Source organism: Rattus rattus, chromosome 1 (assembly GCF_011064425.1).
Source record: "Rattus rattus isolate New Zealand chromosome 1, Rrattus_CSIRO_v1, whole genome shotgun sequence".
In the NCBI taxonomy this organism is placed as follows: Eukaryota; Metazoa; Chordata; class Mammalia; order Rodentia; family Muridae; genus Rattus; species Rattus rattus.
The window spans coordinates 18,772,668-18,792,726 of record NC_046154.1 but is presented as its reverse complement, the minus strand read 5'-3'; the positions used below and the strand labels follow the sequence as shown (position 1 = coordinate 18,792,726).

The 20,059-nt window shown below is 47.8% G+C and overlaps 1 protein-coding gene across 1 annotated transcript in view; it reads left to right on the top strand.

Moving 5' to 3' along the window:
- Positions 1-20,059, top strand: part of Ubr4 (ubiquitin protein ligase E3 component n-recognin 4) — a 108,080-nt gene that overhangs the window by 12,529 nt on the left and 75,492 nt on the right. Inside the window, exons 9-27 of the mRNA XM_032895377.1 lie at positions 2,234-2,358; positions 3,187-3,246; positions 3,327-3,517; positions 5,105-5,204; positions 5,329-5,466; positions 5,866-5,983; positions 6,851-7,038; positions 8,114-8,273; positions 8,356-8,441; positions 11,628-11,797; positions 12,920-13,202; positions 13,758-13,902; positions 14,100-14,179; positions 14,921-15,049; positions 15,681-15,863; positions 16,000-16,122; positions 16,209-16,438; positions 18,441-18,562; positions 19,423-19,520. Of these exons, the coding sequence (XP_032751268.1) occupies positions 2,234-2,358; positions 3,187-3,246; positions 3,327-3,517; positions 5,105-5,204; positions 5,329-5,466; positions 5,866-5,983; positions 6,851-7,038; positions 8,114-8,273; positions 8,356-8,441; positions 11,628-11,797; positions 12,920-13,202; positions 13,758-13,902; positions 14,100-14,179; positions 14,921-15,049; positions 15,681-15,863; positions 16,000-16,122; positions 16,209-16,438; positions 18,441-18,562; positions 19,423-19,520 (2,729 nt within the window). The remainder of the gene's footprint in view (positions 1-2,233; positions 2,359-3,186; positions 3,247-3,326; positions 3,518-5,104; positions 5,205-5,328; positions 5,467-5,865; positions 5,984-6,850; positions 7,039-8,113; positions 8,274-8,355; positions 8,442-11,627; positions 11,798-12,919; positions 13,203-13,757; positions 13,903-14,099; positions 14,180-14,920; positions 15,050-15,680; positions 15,864-15,999; positions 16,123-16,208; positions 16,439-18,440; positions 18,563-19,422; positions 19,521-20,059) is intronic.

The following is a 20,059-nucleotide window of genomic DNA, read 5'->3' as shown; positions in this document are numbered from 1 at the left end:
AGGATCCTGAGGACTCTGGCCTTCTCCTTCCTTGGCTCTCTTACTTCAGAGACCATCTGATATCACATGTAGGCCAAGGAAAGTCATTACAGGAATCTAAGTGATCTACTGTTTAACTGCTGCCCTTGCCTCGTGTGTGTGTGTGTGTGTGTGTGTGTGTGTGTGTGTGTGTGTGTGTGTGTGTGTGTGTGTGTTCATTCGTGTGTACCTGCCTTTGTGAGCACATGTAGAGGCCAATCCATGTTGGTTATTTTCCTTTATTGCTATCTACCTTTTAAAAAAAGATTTATTTTTTTTTAAAGATTTATTTATTTATTATGTGTAAGTACACTGTAGCTGTCTTCAGACACACCAGAAGAGGGCATCAGATCTCATTACAGATGGTTGTGAGCCACCATGTGGTTACTGGGGTTTGAACTCAGGACCTCTGGAAGAGCAGTCAGTGCTCCTAGCCGCTGAGCCATCTCTCCAGCCCCTAAAAAAAGATTTATTTTATGTTGATGATTATTTTTTTTTCTTTTTTTCGGAGCTGAGGACTGAACCCAGGGCCTTGCGCTTGCTAGGCAAGCGTTCTACCACTGAGCTAAATCCCCAACCCCTGTTTATGATTATTTGCCTGCTATATATATACATATCTATAATATATGTGTATATGTAGTTTATGTATATGTGTGTGTATATATATATATGTATGTATGTATGTATGATGTGCATGCCTGGTGCCATGTGTCTCCTGGTACTGGAGTCACAGGCGATTATGAGTGACATGAGGGTGCTGGGAATTGAACCTAGGTCCTCTGGAGGAGGAGCTGCTAATGTGCTTAACCACTGAGCTATTTCTCCAGCACCCCATCTTTTTTTTTTTTTTTAATTCGATTTTTATTTAGTGTGATTTGAGTGTATTTCTCCCACGTGCTAAAGTCAATGGTGTGCACTTCCACACCTGGCCTTAGAGGTTCTTTTAAAGGAGTTTGAAGTGAGTGGGTGCCACATGGCTTCCGTGTGCATCATTTCCCATTAATGATTCCCTACTGACAATCATCCATTTCTTACCACCAATGGGTACTGTTGACACATGGGAACTAGTCTGTAGGTGTGTGTGTGTGTGTGTGTGTGTGTGTGTGTGTGCGCGCACGCGCACGTGCACATGTGTGTACACATGGATGTATTCACCTGAGATTACATGTGTAGAGGCTTGAGGTTATAATCAAGTATGCCTTCCTCTATGTTCTTGCTCATTTTTGAGACAGGCTCTCTCACAGCTTCTTGGTTCGCATAAGCTAGCTGGCTTGTGAGCTTCCAGGGTTGGCCTGACCCTGTCCTCCTCTGCTCTGGACTTGCAGACCTGCGCTGCTGTGCCAGGCTTTTCATGGTGTTGGGGATCTTTATTCAGGCCCTCGTGCTTCCGCATGCAGTGTTCCTGCACTGAGCATCTCCCCACTGTCTGTAGGCCTCATTTGTGTGGTGGCTCTGGGTTTTCACAGGTGTATGATGTCATGAGTTTACTGTTACCATAGCAAACAGAACAGTCCTTGCCCAGATCCCTTCTGCTGCTGCTTTTATCTCATTTCCTCCCACCCTTTACAACCACCACACTTAACTGCCAGAGGTGTTCTGTTATTAGCATGTTGGCTGTAGCTTTTTCACACTGACTGCTTCTACTAGCACTGGACACTTAAGGTTCCTCTGTGGCTTTTCTGTCTTTGTGTCTCATTTAGATGTGTGTGCGCGTGTGTGTGTGTGTGCGCGTGTGCATGCAGCATGTGTGCTGTTGGGGATTAAATCTACAACCTCACTTATGTCAGGCCTGTGTGTTATACTCGTGCGTTTGTAATGCAGCCTTTTTATTTTGTATTTGGAGAAGTGGTAGTCCAGTTGCCCATGCTGGCCAAGCATGACGTGAGACTCCTGCCTGGGACTCCTGAAGATTGTGGATGTAAATGTGCAGGGCCGTGCTGCCTTTGCCTCCTTTGCCTATCATCCCGCAGGACAACTTGCTTCCATTTGTTGGCAGTTACAACTAGAGCTTCATCAAATGTTCAGTGCAGTTTCCTGTATGCTGTGGGTCTGCTGCTCATTTTGGGGAGTAGCTGGAGTGTAACTGCTGAACTATGGTAGCACTGCCCTTTGGAGTTCTTGGAGGAATCAAGTTACAGATTTGTGGCTAGGGTGTTCCCATCTTCTGTCTTGGGTTTGGGGCGTTCTCAAGATTGGACTCTGCCTGTTCTTTCAGGTGTGAGTGTGGCCACCTGCATGGCCATTCTTCATGTGGGGAGTGCCCAGCAAGTGCGGACAGGGTCCACCAGCTCCAAAGAAGATGACTACGAAAGTGATGCAGCCACCATTGTTCAGAAATGTGTAAGTCAAGTGTCTGGTGACATGGCAGCCTGTGACTGAAAATGGGGCAGTGTGGCTAGTTCTATTTCTCAATGTAGTTCCCATACACCCAGCCCTGCATCAACGGCTTTCCATGACCACTAATTCTTTGTATGCACTTACGGCAAAACGCTGTTTGCTACGTCTCAAAGTAGACCAACATCCACTGAGCCCTCAGTGGTTTATGGAGCGGTTTGATATGCGTAGGGTGTCTGTGGTCTCCACACCCCTTCCCCGGACAGTGTCTCTGAGGAGGATTCGACCAAGGCATTTGGCATATTTGTTTCCATACATGCTCCCCCTTCCTGTTGTACTGGTCCAGTGGAAAACACAGTAAGCTTGTGGCAGCTGTAAGCCATGAAAGGTTGACATTTACTCTGTAAGCCATTGAGGGCTTATTGGATGCTGGTCTGCTTTCAGGCTGGACATAGCGAATAGCATTTTGCAGTAATTACATAGAAAGAGTTAGTTGTCATGGAAAGCCGGTTGATGTAGGGCTGGCTGTATGAGAACTCCTAAGAAGGTGTCATGCACTGAGGGAGATAGATACAGGCAATGCCTCATAAGGTCAGAAGCTGGTGGCGGTGGATCACCAAGTGACCCGCAGACAGTTACATTTCTTTCAGTAGAGCTGGCTCAGGTAGGGTTTAGAATTGTGATGAAGGGGTTGGGGATTTAGCTCAGTGGTAGAGCACTTGCCTAGCAAGTGTAAGGCCCTGGGTTCCATCCCCAGCTCCGGGAAAAAAAAAAAAAGAATTGTGATGAAGACCTGATCTGCTCAGACTGTATGTCTGTCTGTTTCCTGGGCAGCTTGAGATCTATGACATGATTGGACAGGCCATCAGCAGTTCCCGCCGCGCCGGTGGTGAGGTAAGCGGCATCGGGGTGCAGGCACCTTCTGTGTGCTATGGGTTTCCGTGCTGATGTCTGCTTGTGTCCTTCCTCAACAGCACTTCCAGAACTTCCAGCTGCTGGGTGCCTGGTGTCTGCTCAATAGCCTCTTCCTCATACTGCATCTCAGTCCCACAGCCTTGGCTGACAAAGGGAAAGAGAAGGACCCGTTGGCTGCCCTCCGAGTCAGAGACATCCTTTCTCGTACAAAGGAGGGAGTAGGCTCTCCCAAACTGGGGCCTGGCAAAGGGTATGTGTCTGCCTGGAAGCTCTGTCTCTGAATGCCGTGCTGCGTTTCCTGTTTCACAGGTGATAGCTGTTCACCCCACATCAGAGCTTGGCTATTGGCTGCTGTAGGTTGAGGGGCTATGCATACTGAGCACACTGTCCTGAGCATTAAAGCCAGCTGCCATCATCCTCTCAGAGGATTCCCCTTCCAGCCATGTGAATTTAATAGCACAAGTAGTAATGGCCCTAGTCTCCTTGCCCAAGTGTCTGGATCTAATCCCATTTCCTCATCTGTGACAAGGAGAAAGACTATCTGACGTGTGTGTGTGTTCAGAGTCTGGGGCAAGTCTGGTGAGGGGCTTGCTAGGAAGTGGGTATCAGTGAGTGCAATTCTCTGTTGCTCAGGCGTTTCTTTAAGTGGAGTCCTCACTGCGGCCGTACTTGATCTTTATTTTATGTACTTAGCTGTATTTTATTTGCTTAGTTTTAATTATTTTAAGATTTGTATGTGTTTTGCCTGCATACATAGATGTGTACCATGCACATACCTAGTAACCACAGAAGTCAGAAGCGTGCATCAGATTCTGAAACTGAATGATGGATATTAGGATTCCCTGTGTGGGTGCTGGGACCAAAGCTCGAGCTTCTGCAGAAGCAACACACGCTCTTCACTGCTGAGCCGTCTCTTTTTGTTTGTATGGGTATTTTGGCTATATATGAGTGGGTGCGTGCGTGCACATGCCCACATGTATGTATGTATGTATGTATGTATGTATGTATGTATGTATGTATGTATGTATACCATATGCATTCCTGGAAGCCAGAAGAGGGCTTCGGATTTCCTGGATCTTAATTGCTAAGCCACCTCTCATTTCTGCCCCTCTTCCTTTCCTTGTTTTATGTTTGTATGTTTTTTGTTTTGAGATAGGGTTTCTAATAGCCTAACTGGCCTCACACTTAATATGCCGCTGATGGCCTTCAGCTCCTGGCCCTTCTGCCTCCCTCTCAAGTACCAGGTTTTCCAGGAATCTGCCATCACACCCATTTTGGCTTTTATTTTCTAAGGGAAGAAGTAGCAGGCAGCAAGTCCATTATGGATTGACAAGTATTGTGAAGAAAAGAGGCCAGAGCAAGAGGCTGGTAGGAGCTGTGTTGTGTTTTATAGGAATCGTTCAGGATGAGGTGGAAGTAGATGTATTTAACATGAGTGGGACTCAGCGTGCCATCAGACATGTTCAGTGTGGAGCCAGGGAACTAGCACAGCTAGGTGTGTCTTGCGGTCAAGAGGACCTACTCCCAGTTTTCAGAACCCAATGCCCATGTAAATCTAGCACTGGAGAGGTAGAAACTCTCTTCTGAGGAACAACATCCAGGTGTGACCTTTGATCGTTAGTTTGTTGTTTGTTGCATGGTGCGTGCGTGCGTATGTGTGTGTGTGTGTGTGTCTGTCTGTCTGTCTCTGTGTGTGTGTGTAGTATTCTGTCCTCAGAGGGAAGGTTCCGATCTGTAAAGGGTTCTAGAGTGCCAGATTGGCAGAATAATGACCATTTCCAAGGTTATGATTCATTGCTAATGGTTTTAAAGGTCTGTGCTTCTGTTATTTGTATAGGCATCAGGGATTTGGGGTACTCTCAGTGATCCTGGCAAACCATGCCATCAAGCTGCTGACGTCTCTCTTTCAAGACCTGCAGGTGGAGGCGCTCCACAAGGTGAGGAGGCTCTGGAGTCCTTGGGTTGGTTGGTGGGGCTACTTGGCATGCAAATAGAGCATCGTGAAGGTTGTTTCTTGCCAGAGTAATATGACTAATACGCTTTGATTTTTGTTTTCATCAGGGCTGGGAGACAGACGGTCCCCCTGCAGTCCTGAGTATTATGGCCCAGAGTACCTCCACACAAAGGGTTCAGCGGCTGATTGACTCTGTCCCTCTGACAAACCTGCTCTTGACGCTGCTTTCCACTTCATACAGAAAGGTGGGTGGGAGCCAGCCATCCGTGAACTGGAGTGCGGCTGACATAGGCCATGATGTTGATGGATGCAGACTGTGGTGCTGGCTTTAGAAAGGAATCCTCCCTAGATTCCTTCTCTCCTTCTCTTCCTGTCTCCCTTTCTTCCGGCCTAAGCTGGGCTTGCATTCCTGCATGCAGCTGGTCCTCCTGTTTCAGGTTCTTTGGATGACAGGCACATGATGTCACTATACCCAGATTGACAGAGTACTTTGTGGAACTTTGGAAGTGGTTATTGATGATCAGTTTTAGCTGTCTGCTGTCCATGCTGGTCTGTGGTGACACATCTGAAGCAGAAGCATGGCGGACACTGCAGCTCCTGCCTCTGGCTCTGGGCTCACGAGCTCCGCACTCTTGTGTTCCCAGGCATGTGTCCTGCAGCGGCAGAGGAAGGGCTCCATGAGCAGTGATGCCAGTGCCTCCACTGACTCCAACACCTACTATGAAGACGACTTCAGTAGCACTGAGGAGGATAGCAGCCAAGGTAGCTAGAGATAGCCTTTGCTCACTTCCTTGTGCTTCTCCGCCTGAGCTTTTATGTGTTCTCAAAATGATGTACTGTTTAAGAGCAGCTGGAGGTCCAGGGTTGGTGGGAAAGGGCTTGCCTGAAATGCATGAAGTCCTGGGCTAGGTCCCCTCCACCCGGTAAACCGGATGTGGTAACATCCCAGCACTAGGAAGGGAGGAAGAGAGGCAGAGGCTCAAGGTCATTGTTGATACACTTACTGAATTGAAGGCCAGCCTGGGCTAAAGAGTAAGTTGAGTGTCAAGGCTCAATGTAAATGACTGCTTTCAGCCAATCCCATGTAGCTTTTCAGTAAGAACCATGGTGTTTGTTCCTTTGTTGACCTATATTGGGGCCTCCGTCCTCCCTGCTCAGGTCAGAGGGCCATGTGGCAGGGGATTGGTTTAACCATGGGCTTGTACCTGAGGCGCTCATAGGGAGGAGGGAGCTGAAGATGTGTAGAGGAGATGGTCTCAGGTTGTTGGTTTTTGTTTTTTGGTTCTTTTTCATGCTCAAGTTTTCAGAACAGTTTGAAACACCAGGGGGTACGAGTCTTACCATCTTGGGTATGCAGCAGATGAGACTAGTTTGCTCTTATAAATGTTTTACCCCTTTCTAGGTGGGCAGATAAGGGGAAATGGCTTCTCTTCTGTGGTTGGACCCTTTAAGTTTTACCGCACTGGAACCCATGTAAATGAGATGGAAGCACTCGTGTGCTCATTTAGAAGCCTTGACAGATTGACAGGGTCCGCTCCCGTCTTCAGCATCAGGGTGTCCTGTGATCCTTGACTTGTGCAGTTACAGAAACAGGTTCACATGTGTAAAAACCATGCTCTTTCTCTTCAGATGATGACAGTGAGCCAATTTTGGGGCAGTGGTTTGAGGAGACCATCTCTCCCAGTAAGGAAAAAGCTGCGCCTCCACCCCCTCCCCCACCCCCTCCCCTGGAGAGCTCTCCTCGGGTTAAAAGCCCCAGTAAACAGGCGTCTGGTGAGAAGGGCAACATCTTGGCCAGTCGCAAAGATCCTGAGTTGGTAAGAGCGGATTTCCCAGGTTCTATGGGGGGAAATTACTTGAGTAGAGTGAGTGGTTGAGCTGAGAAGCAGACGTCCGAGCTGAAGCATTTATAAGTGGGATAACTGCAGTGCTTAGCTCTGTGTCTGCAGGGCTTCCAGTAGGAAATCACGTCATTAAATAGCGTGCGTGCTTCCAGGACTGACAGCTACTATTAGCACAGTCTCTAGGGGTAAATAAATAGAAGTCGGTTGACTGGTTCTCCGCCAGAGTCTGAATGTGTCCTTGTTGGGCGTGACTGTTGTTGCCCTGAGAGTGTCATGAGTGAGTTTTCAAAGCCTCTAGCATAGGTTCTGTGCATCATAAATGTTTACTTACTGATACAACCAATATTTATTGATTATCTTCTGTATTTTAGTCCCTTTTCTGATAGTTTATCAGAGTAATGAGTCAAGCACAATTCTTTAATGTAGCTTTATACATGTTAAGGTTAGGAATATAAAACACTTAGGTGTGTTTTTCTATTTTTTTAAATATCTATTTATTTTATGTATATGAGTATATGGTAGCTCTCCTCAGACACATCAGAAGAGGGCATCGGATCCCATTACAGATGGTTGTGAGCCACCATGTGGTTGCTGAGAATTGAACTTAGGACCTCTGGAAGAGCAGCCAGTGCTCTTAACCACTGAGCCATCTCTCTAGCCCTTATATAATCATTTAAAAATTAGTTTTTAGAATAATGACAAACTAGTTTAACAGTAGAGAAGTGAGAATATCTGTATGTATAGTAATCACTGTATAGTCATCATTGATATAGGGTCAGTCTCCAGTATGTTACTGGTAATGTCTTGAGGGACAGGGATGGATCAGCTTAGAGGTTCTGCCTCACACTGTGTTTTCTGAGGTTGGTTGCGTTGAGTGGGTCTGCCCTTCTGTGCAGCTGAGTTCCAATATGGACGTTCCCACTGGAGAATTAGTGATAGTCTTCACTTTTGGAGACTTCTGGGCCTTGTGTAATTCCAGTTGAATTTATGGTTGGCAGAAGCTTGATACACCATGACACTGTTCTGAGCTGTTTTCTGTCCCTTTTAGTTCTTAGGTCTGGCTTCCAACATCCTGAACTTTATCACATCTTCCATGCTGAACTCTCGGAACAATTTCATCCGGAACTATCTGAGCGTCTCTCTTTCCGAGCAGCACATGGCCACCTTGGCCAGCATCATTAAGGAGGTGGACAAAGATGGACTCAAGGGTCAGTGGAAAGACGGTGCTGCTTCAGGGCACTCAGGCTGGTCTAAGTCCCCAAGTAACTGTCTCCCTCTGTCCGCCCGAAGGGTCATCGGATGAGGACTTTGCTGCTGCTCTCTACCACTTCAACCACTCCCTGGTGACCTCCGACCTACAGTCCCCAAACCTGCAGGTTGGTGTGCACTGTGGCTACCCAGAGGGAGTACGTTCCACTGCCCCAGGGATGTGGTGGCTCTCATCATTGAAGGGTATTTTGTCCTTGCTCTCTGCTGGGCAGAGCTGCGCTCGAGTTTCTGTGTTCCCCTATGCAGAGGTTTGGGTTTCTGGAAGAAAAAGGTATCCTTTCCCCCAAGTCATAAAGATTAAAGGAAGGACACAGATAAACTCCCAGTGCTTCTCAGAGTAGACCAGTAGGTGGTACTCCCAGAAGCTGTTTACAAAATGAGGTTGATAAATGTTCACCGTCTTATGGGGAAGTGCACTTTCAAGGAGCGACCCGATCACAGAACATGATCTCCTTTACAAACTCATCAACCTGAGTCCAGGACCTTGACGGTGAGCGTCAACCACTTGATTTCCCCACAAAGAAGGTGCTGCTCGCAGTCCTAAGTCCTCATTGTTTTAGTTTCATACGTATCTATAATCACCAAATCAAACACAGCGTTAGCTTACAGAGAGTGGCATTCTGTGCTTGTGTGCTTTACTTTTCTCTTGTATTAATCACACAGTGTCTGTGGTCAGGGTTTGTCTGCAGTGGGTATGGGAGCCTTTATTTACAGTCTGATACCAATGTGCTTGCACTGCACCGCTCAACCCATCTCCGCTTCCCCTGAGATACGTTTGATCCATCTTGTGTCCATGTTCATTGCATTCCAGTGTTACCTGTTATGTGTGGAGGAGACTGGCTCTTGAAGTAGAATTGCCAGGTCTTACAGGGTGAGCAGCCCATCAGACCACCAACAAGATGTCAGGTTGTGTGGATTCACATCCTTTTCTCATATTTGGTAGTATTCATGTTTGAGAACTTGGTTTGTTTTTAAGACTGGACTTCTCAGTAGTTGTGGTTGACTTGGAACTTGATACAGCCTAGCCAGGTCTCAAACTCTGGGCAGTCCTCCTGCATTACAGGCTCATGTCATTGCACCTAGTTGCTAACTTTTTGTAATGAGCAAAGTTAGTCTTTCCTAATCTTTATTTAGTGTACACAGAGTTTCCTGAGGCAATTGTTAAACATTTACATTCTGGGTCGGGGAGGAGGGGGCGCAGCTCCGTGGCATAGCATTTGCTTAATCGTATGCCCTGGCCTTGATCCCAGCACCACAGACTAAAGGATGATTTCCTCAAGATCCTTCTTTTGGTGCCGTTTCATCAGGTGGATCTCTAGTAGTTTGACCTGAAACTATTTTGAAAGTTTATTAACTGTTAATTATTTCATTATCCTTGGCAACATAGTGAGACTCTAATCTCAAGAATCCAAATAAAACAGCTATTTCTGCAGACACCAGGTGCACCCCTGTGTTTTAGGATCTTGCTAGTGTTTCCCAAAGGGATAAAATCTAGGAAGGTATAGGAAAAAGTTAAAATTTCAGGAACCCAAACTGTTTGAGATATTTCTTAAAGTGTTCTTCTCTTGTTCAAAAGGATAGTCATGAAGTTTATTACCACCTGCCTACTGTTAAGTGAAAGGTTTTGGTAGAAAGGGGATGTCAGTTGAGTAATGAGAACATTGAGGTTAGTCTGTGGCCTGCACAGGCTTTGCAGACTGTCTGAAGCGGTCCTGCCACAGTGCTCAGCCCTTTCCCCAGATAGAAGTTTATTGAGGGAAGCTTCAGAGGTCATACTACCTTGTCCTGCTTAAACTTGTCCAGAGGTTAGAGATGAAATGCATTTCTCTGGGGAGCGGGAGTCCCTAGGCCTCTGGTAGCGGTGCTGTCTGTCCTCAGCAGTTGAGGGGCGACTGTGGCTAGTGCACACTGCTGACCGCAGGGCAGAGGGAATCCCCAGGCCTCTGTCATTCCCTCCCTCGCTGTGCATTGTTAAGCACCTCTGCTATGACTAGGAAGTGAAGGATGCCTGTCCTCACCTGTCTGTGACCGAATCTCTACGTGGGCTTTGCTTCCTTGGCGTGATAGATGAAGCAGTTCTGCCCAGGTGCTGAATTAAAAGGAGAGCGCTGTGTCTTGACCTTGGTCTGCAGCTGTCAGGATGCTAAAGGACTGCTGTTCTTAGTGAGACCCAGAACCTCTGGTTACTTAGGGAAGAAATGAAAGCCCGCCTTTCCACTGGAGGGCTGTGGGAAAGTGCTGGATGCAGCCCTCTGCTGCCTTCCTAGGGCGTGGAGCAGGCAGTCCCCTAAGCTGGGTGAGGTCATCCAGGCAGGGCTCCCTTTCAGAATTGCTCCCTTGTAATCGATGCTGTTGGAATAACAGCCTTCCCCATTCCATCCTGCATATGGTCTACTACGTTCTTTATTAGTGAGGCGGAACATGGAACATGCACTCTGACTGCCTGGCATGCTCACTGGGAAAGCGTATGCATGACTCTTGGGGCAGTGTTTGGCCTGGGGTCACTGACTGGTGCTTAAAGATCCATGTAGTTGGAATGATGAATGGTGAATTCCAAGGACTTGCATTTAGTGTGTCAGACTTAGAAATTTCTTGTAGCATGATTTGTGTTTTCCAAAGCCATATGGGAAATCAGGCATTTGTGCAGTGTTGGTACAAGATAGGCACATTTGGAGTGGTGTAGCCTTACACTTGTGTGGTGTTCAATGGCACCTACTCACTGGGTGTTTGCACTTAGTTGGCCAGGAGGTACTCTCAGCTGGGACAAGGACAGCTCTGCTGAGAAATACATGCTGGCTCTCACAGGCCGCATTTCTCTATTTACCTTGTTTTACCGCTTGTCAGATACACAAGCCGATGCCTCCCTGAGGATGGCACAATCTGAGTAACTGGCTGTGAGTAAAGTCCACAGCTAGGTGTCCTGGCACAAGCCTTATTCCTGTGAGTCGGGGCCAGCAGGCTGCCAAAACAAAGCAAAAACATCCAGTCCACTTGCTGCTGTGACATTTGCTGAATTCCCTTCTGGAGGTTCACTTGCCAGCCTTTTTGAACGCTGTCTGACTCCACTGTGTCCAAGCTCTTGTCCGTTTTCAGCACCTGTTGTAGGCTTTGATTCAGCTGCAGGTGTGATTAGGGTCTATCTTATTTGTCTAATTTGTTGAACAACAAGATTTGTCTCCAGATCTCTTCTAGACATATACTGCCAAGTCCTTCCTTCATTATTAGAAAAAGGAGCGTAGGTAATGTACGTGACGTTTTGACTCGTTCCGTGTCCACTGTGTCCTTTCTTTCAGAATACACTGCTACAGCAGCTGGGAGTTGCTCCTCTCTCCGCAGGCCCTTGGCCCCTCTACATTCACCCCCAAGGCCTCTCTGTGCTTTCCCGCCTCCTGCTTATCTGGCAGCATAAAGCTGGAGCACAAGGTGACCCTGACGTCCCTGAATGCCTGAAAGTGTGGGACAGGTAAGGCTCTAACACAAGGTCTGTAGGTGACTGAGCACCGTTTTCCAGGGGTCTGACTGGTTGGTTGGCCATCTGGCTGTGAGAAGCTGCTTTGTGTGTTTAGAGGGGGTAGAGAGGTGATGGGGGAGTATGGCAGATGTGCTGTGATCTGGGAAGAGATGCCTTCTATAGCTAGATTTAGTGATCTGTAGGGAGAATTAGTGATCACTGTTGTTCAGAGCCCAGATTTCAAAGATGGCTGGTCTCGTAAAAGAGAAAGACTGAGTGAGCTGCCCTTGGTTAGTGTGCTTCCTACCGAGCCCATGTAGAGAGGCTTGCTGCCATTTTTGGATACATTTTAAAGAACTTGTTTCCTTCGGGGAAGCTAAGCCTAATCACCTAAATCCCCCTTAGATGGACTTTTTTTTTTGCGGGTTTTGTTTACATGGTTAGGCTTCAAAGCAGTTTGTTTTCCTAAAAGGCTTTGCTCTTCTATCCCTCAGCCCAGGATCAAATAGCTGTACTGTTGGATTTTCCAGATCATAGCCCTCTTTGAATGCCAGAGGGCCACTATGATCTTCATGGCACAGTCTTGAAGAAGGCTCTGAGAGCTAGGGATGGAGGAAGGGCTCCCTTGTTAAAGCACAAATCTCTTTCCTAAAAGCCAAAGGGCATGCATAGTCGGCTGTGCTCACTCCTTTTTGTATAAAGTCTCTGACAAGTTCTTGAATATTAACGTCTCCTTTCCCTCTCCCTTTCCTTCTGGGTCCCACTGTGTACCCTACCTAGCTTAGAAAACTGTGTGTGTGTGTGTGTGTGTGTGTGTGTGTGTGTGTGTGTCTGTCTGTCTGTCTGTCTGTCTGTCTGTCTCACCGATCACTTGTGGCACACCATTCTTGTAGAGATCAGAGGACAACTTGTGGCGTTGGTTCTCTCTTACCATGCGAGACCTGGGGTTGACACAAGGGGAGGCGGGCTTGTTGGCAAGTGTTTTAACTCGGCTGAGCCATCTTGCTGGCCCACATCTGACTTTGGCTTTTTTGCACCAATTTTCTTCTTTAACTTGTTCTGCATTGGGTGTTGAGGTGTTGGGGCTTTTCTGGGGTTTCTCCACCAGATATGCTCCCCTTTTCTCTGCTCCAGGTTCTTGACCACAATGAAGCAGAGTGCACTGCAGGGGGTGGTGCCCAGTGAGACCGAAGACCTGAACATCGAGCACCTGCAGCTGCTGCTGCTCATCTTCCACAGCTTCTCTGAGAAGGGCCGCCGGGCCATCTTGACCACACTGGTGCAGAGCATCCAGGAGCTGAGTGTTAACATGGAGGTGCAGATGCGCTCTGCCCCGCTGATTCTGGCCCGCCTCCTCTTGATCTTCGACTACCTACTTCATCAGTACTCCAAAGCCCCTGTGTATCTGTTTGAGCAGGTGAAGACTCACACACTCTCCTCGAGCTCCATTCTTTGCCGGCAATAAGGTTTTATCTGTGGCTGTGAAGACTTTGTGGGAAGGGCTACCTAAGCCTTCGGAATTGGCCCTTCTGTGTGGCCTGAAGTGGTAACTGGGGACACAGTACTCAGACTCAATGGCCGATGATTGGTGGCTGCCCTCTTGTTCTCGTGTTTACTTGTCCAGCCTGCATTTCTAGTAGCAACAGTGTCCTCAGCCTTGCCCCTTCCCTCAGTATTAGTGCCTGAGGAAGGGTCCCACAGTGAATGTACTTGTAGCCTTCCGTGACTATACACAAGAGGACGAGAGGGTGGTTAAGGGCGCTGTGCTCAGCAGTCCTTGAACTAGTTCACGGGGTATCATTCCCCCGATGCACTACCAAAAATTTGCTTTCCAAAAAAAATTACAGAAATATCTTCAAAATTCCATCTTCATTTGATGCTGCAAGTTTTGGTATTGCTAGGTATGTTATCCCTGGTGTGAGAAGCATACTGGTGACTGTATATCCTTAACTCAAACGTCTGTGTTTCAAAGGTGCAACACAACCTGCTAAGCCCCCCTTTTGGGTGGACAAGTGGATCCCAAGACAGCAGCAGCAGCAGCAGCCGCCGAGCCAACATTCCTCTGTATCATGGGTTCAAGGAAGTCGAAGAAAATTGGTCCAAACATTTTTCATCAGGTCAGAAAGAAGGTTGTCAGCAAGAGGGTGATGACGTACTGGTGTTTATTGGTGGAGGCTTGGTCACTCTAGGAGGCTCTTTGACCCCATGACTCAGTCTCCTCCTGTGGGTGGTTCATTACCTGCTGGTTTAGAAAAGTTTTAGACATTGACTTTTACATGCCTCACACTTGCTTAATAAGGTCATCATTCTCCAGATGCAGCCCCACAACCCAGGTTCTACTGTGTCCTGTCCACTGAGGCCTCCGAGGAGGATTTGAACCGGCTGGATTCTGAGGTACTGGGAATTTTCTTTTTTCTTTCTGTCTTTCTTCTTCTCTTCTTCCCTTTTTTTTACCCCTAAGAGTCAGGATCTTTCCGTATGCAATTAAGGCAGCTTCAGATGCCTGAGGGAGGTCAAGCAATCATCCCACCTCAGCTTCCTGAGTAAATGGCAGTTTTGAGGTGTGCCATGCCCTGCCCTCTTCAAGAGTTGGAAGCCATTTTTACACAGACGCCCTCCATTCTCCAGGCGTGGGGCAGACATCCCATAGATGCTAAGTTCGGGATGAGTAACAACTTTCTATTATGAGGAAATTTGACCTGTGCTAGCATTTGAGTGTCTAAAAGGAAAACATCAGAAACTCAACAGATCATTTAATAAAAGTGGTTGCCTTACTCTGTCATTCTAAAGCCTGCATCTGTATGCTTGTACTACACAGACTGAAGTGTGAAGCCCACAGCCGGCAGTCTGCTGCAAGACCACCAATTAAGGACGGGTTGAGATGTTTTTATAGTCAGGAGGCTTAGTTTTCGTGCAGGGCCAGGAGGAGTAAATGTTTAAATATGAAGAAAAGAATTGTCTTTTTTTTTTTTTTTTTTTTTTTTTTAATTTTCTGAGATGGCTTCATTGTGCAGTCCACTGGCCTGGAACTCACAGAGATACCCCCCTCTCACTCTCCCACCCTTCGAGTACTGGGATCAGAGGTGTGCATCACCACGTCCAGACCTGTGTTGTTTTGGTCTTTCTTGCTCTTAGGCATGCGAAGTTCTTTTCTCCAAGCTTGTCAAGTACGATGAACTATATTCTTCACTGACTACCCTGCTTGCGGCTGGGTCTCAGCTTGATACAGTGAAGAGGAAGGAAAATAAGAACGTGACAGCCCTGGTAAGATGGTGGACACTGGGAGGGGCTGGGTGTGTGTGTATGGTGACCCATCGTTCTATTGAAGTTCCCTCTGGGCCTGAGCTACCTATGTATTATTCAGTGTTTGTTTGCAAAGTCGACGGGCTCTATAGCATTTCTCCGTAGTTTGCCTGGTTCTGTCATCTGTAAGTTTATGTTTTGGTTGAAGTTGAGAGAAATGTGACTCTGAGGGTTAATAGCTGCCGCCTGATTGCTGTGTCACTGCAGAAGCCTCACACGAGCTTTTCTGGGCCTGTGAGTACGTATGGATTTCTCGAGGTCTCAGAACAGTTCTCAACAGTTCCAGGCCGCTGGCTAATGGCTGGCTGGCTGTGGCCCTGCCCAGCTCGTGTCTCTCCTGTTTAGGTGGTAAAGTACTGAGGAGCCAGAGCTGCCTGAGTGCGTCCTTGCAGCTTCTAAGAGTGCAGAGAGCGGCAGAGTGTCCTAGTGTGTCCGCCCGTTTGACGTAGTGTTTATGTGCTAAGATGCTCTAGCGGGCCTCTCAGGTCACAGTAGACACAGGTTCCGTTTGGGAGGCTGCCTTTGGAACACTTGCTACCTCAGGGAGAGCCGAGCGGGCCACATGCTTCCACTGCTCTGTTCACCTCCTCAGGAGGCCTGCGCCCTGCAGTATTACTTCTTGATTCTCTGGAGGATCTTGGGAATTTTACCGCCTTCAAAGACTTACATGAACCAGCTGGCCATGAACTCACCTGAGATGAGCGAATGCGACATCTTACACACTCTGCGGTGGTCGTCCCGCCTCCGGATCAGTTCCTATGTCAGCTGGATAAAGGTGCCAAAGGGGAGCTCAGCTTGCTGTGAGGGCGCCTCACAGGCCACTTGCTTTGTGCCACGGGGACTTTTAAAGTCAATGAAAGCTTTGGACTTTGCAGGTGGTTTTCCTAAACTCTCTCTTGCTATCCAAATAGGATCACCTTATCAGACAAGGCATGAGGCCCGAGCATGCGGGCTCGCTTGTTGAGCTGGCCGCCAGCAAGTGCAGTTCAGTGAAGTACGATGTTGAGATTGTAGAGGAGTACTTTGCCCGACAGGTATGCCATTGTTCTGATTGTAATGGCAGGACTAGGCTTTGCCAGAGCCTTCTCACAACTAATTCACATCCTGGGTGTTTTTAAAGATCTCGTCATTCTGCTCCATTGACTGCACCACTGTTCTCCAGCTGCATGAGATCCCTAGTCTGCAGTCCATCTACACCCTGGACGCGGCTGTCTCAAAGGTGCAGGTCTCTCTGGATGAGCACTTTTCTAAGATGGCTGCAGAGACCGATCCTCATAAGTCATCTGAGATCACCAAGAACCTCCTTCCAGCTACGCTGCAGCTCATTGACACCTACGCCTCATTCACAAGGTGTGGAGATTAGTGCTCTCTCTGGAAGATCCTGGGGTCTGTGAGCGTCCTTTCCTTGTGTGTGAGCTTTGCTTTTTCCCTTTGGGGCAGGATGTGAAAGGGTGACGGTTCTCCCTTTCAGTTCAGTCAGCTGGTGAGTCCCAGGATGTTTAAGTTATAATTTCATGATCCTTGTAGAAGTGCAGCTCTTGGCTACAGAAAGGATAGCTGTTTTTCTGAGTGTCTCTTCTCAGTGGGAATGAGGCCCTTGCAGGACTTGCATTTCATGGACCCAGACCTAGGACCAATTGTTAACTCTGTTTGAACCAGTCATAGTCAGGGTTGGGGATTTAGCTCAGTGGTAGAGCGCTTGCCTAGCAAACACAAGGCCCTGGGTTCGGTCCCCAGCTCCGGAAACAGTCATAGTCTGTGGCTTCCTCTGGAGCCTATGGCAGCCCTATGGCCTCAGCCTCCCAGATGTGGGCTTACAGAGAGACAAATATTCCTTAATGGGTTAAAGGCTATTTCAAGCTGTTCTCTTTTTCAGCAAACATTGCAAATTATACATTCTGTAAAACTTGCTGAGCAGTTGATATTTAAAAATTTAAAGTTCATTTTCAGTATATACAAATTGGAGACTGCTCACAAATTGAGATTCCTGGTTTTAAGCTAAATTGGAACTGGGAGATTCTGTCTTCAGTACTTGGAGTAAAAAGGAGGAACAGTCAGGCCTAGTGGCCTACACAAGCAGTCCTAGCACTTAGGGCGCAGAGACAGGAGGACTGCTAGGTAGTTGACTCAGCTACCTGAGACCTCGATTCTACACTGCCTGTCCCCAGAAGTGCTTGTGAGCAGTCTGCTAGGCTGGCAAAGCCGGCCTCAACACAACAATCTGGTGCTGTGGGGGAGCGGCTTTTCCTTACAGCAGGTCCTGCCTGGCCATCTCATTGATGATCTGGTCCTTGGGATTTCATTGTTCAACCCCTGTTCTGTGGTGATTATTCACTGATAGGGACCTGGATTGTTGTAATTTAAATAATCCTGTCTCTTAGTGTCTGACGCCTTGTAGATTGAGGGCTGTTGCTGGGGGCAGTTATATTGAAGAAACTTGAGGCATAACTAGATAACAAATGCCCTACTGTGTGTATCATTCTTGATGTTGGTATGATGCAGCAGCCACATCTAAGCATGGGCCTGCCCTCTGCAGAACCTAGGCTTTGATCTGCCTCCTGGACCGGTATTTCCCCAAACTGAACTCTGACTAATAAGTTGGGAAATGTTATGTAAATTAAGGCTGAACAGGCTTTGTTTTCTTTCGTTTTTACATATATCTATCCGTATATCTGTCTGTCTAACCATCCATCCATCTATCTTGTTTTTCAAGAAATAGTTTATGTGTGTAGGCCTGGCTGCCCTAGAACTCACTCGGTAGACCAGGCTAGCCTTAAACTAAGAGATCTCCCTGTCTGTCTCCCAAGTGCTGGGATTAAATTAAAGCACCTGGCTTATTTTTTAAAACATGATCTCAGTTTTGTGTGTGTGTGTGTGTGTGTGTGTGTGTGTGTGTGTGTGTGTGTGTGTGTGGTGTGTGTGTGTGTGTGTGTGTGTGTGTGTGTGTGTGTGTGTGTGTGTGTGTGTGTGTGTGTGTGTGTGTGTGTGTGTGTGTGTGTGTGTGTGTGTGTGTGTGTGTGTGTGTGTGTGTGTGTGTGTGTGTGTGTGTGTGTGATGTGTGTGTGTGTGTGTGTGTGTGTGTGCGTGCGCGCGCGCGCGCGCCTGCGCCTGCGTGTGTGTCTTTTGCTGACTTTCCAAGAAGGGGAAGGAGGATAGATGTATTCAGGATCCTTTAGATTTGTTGGTCATGCAGTCATGTTCGGAGCTTTTCTGAGGGTGGGCTGTTTGGAAAAGAGTTACTCAGAAGGAGCTGGCACTGTGACTTGTCCTTAAATAGATTGGAAACAGAGGTGCTGGCTCTTAAGCTTCTCGACCTTATTCCTACAGCGTTTGCTTCCTCCTTTCCCTTCAGAGCCTATCTGCTTCAGAACCTTAATGAAGAGGGATCCACCGAGAAGCCCTCCCAGGAGAAGCTGCATGGCTTTGCAGCTGTCTTGGCTATCGGCTCGAGCAGGTGCAAGGCAAACACACTGGGTGAGTGACCGCGGCGCTTTTGTGTGATGATGGCTTCACTCCCTGCCTACTAGCCTCACCAGAGCCACCTTGACTGTCAGGCATTTCCATGGGCGTATCTGATTGGCTCTTTCAGTAACTCTGTGAGTTGTTCTTGTTCACTTACAGAGAAACTGAGGTTTAGGACAAGTTCATCAGCCATGACTCCTGTGCAGTCAGTGAAGCTGAAATCTAAACCAGGAGCAGCTCCTTCCTGAGGGCAAGGCTGCTCGCCATTCCTGCGCTCGTTTGGTGGAGTTCTTTGTTGTACAGAATTTACTAACAGTCTCTGTCCTTGCCCAGGAGTGATCTGCCACAAAACCAGGGTGGAGGACTTTTAGAGCTCCTGAGCAGGAGGGCTGGGCAACTCAACTTCCCCACTATACCCTGCTGCCACATGCCCAGTGTCACATTTAATAGTCTTCACTTTTGGAGTCTCACTACTGCTTCCCTGAGTGCTGTGCATGGGGATTCATGATCCCTGCCCTCAGGATTTGTCTTCTGGGGGTCGGGAGGAGTTCAAAGCAATACTTCCTCTGAGACCAGGTGGGGAGGCAACAGGACCAATGTCGATTGCAGCCTGACATGCTTAGATGCTTCCTCCTTTGTTTTCGGTTGTCATCTTTACTTGTGAGATTAGACCATGACTGGTGGGAATGAGAGCTTCACCAACTGCGATTGCTAGCTGCTGGGTAATCACTAGCTGCATCTCCGACATGGTTCAGCTGCGGGAATAGCCATCTAAGCTGTCTTAGTAATGATTCTGACATTTGGGGCTGCTCTAAATGTTCCATCATTCCTCCTTTCTTATGATGGTTGCTCATCCTTACTGTCGCCTGCAGGTCCAACTCTGGTGCAGAATTTACCGTCATCAGTGCAGTCTGTCTGTGAGTCCTGGAATAACATCAATACCAACGAGTTTCCCAACATTGGATCCTGGGTGAGTCCCTGTGGTTCCAGGGCTACTGCCGAGCACTGAAGCCCTCTGTCCTTACTCTTCCTCTTGAGGCTGGAGTTGGCTCCGTGCAGCTGAGTTAGTCGGTGTCTTAGATTACCAAGTGTTCTCACGTGGCCTCTCTGCCTTGAAGCCCATGTTACCAGAGCACAGACCACTGTATTTCTCTGAGCCTTGCCTCTGTCACCTGTGAAACTCGGGTTACATGTGTGTCAGTGTGTCAGATGCCGCTCTGCTGTGAGTTTGTGCAGCAGACTTGAGCCCTTAGGCTCTCTGGGCTGTGGGGTGCTGTGGAGTTCTTGTGTCTGTCCCACTCACACTACTCTGCAAACAGATTATTCTTTCTTTAAAGTTCTGTAGAGGAGCAAAGTCTGCTCCGTCTTCTCTTGGCTTCACAACTGTGGCCTATTGATAGCACCCAAAGGATAATTACAGTCCTAGTAGTGGGAACCAAATGCATTCAAAGTCCAGAGCCTTCCTAGCCATTAGAGCCAGGCAGCAGTTTTACTGTTACATGTTCAGAT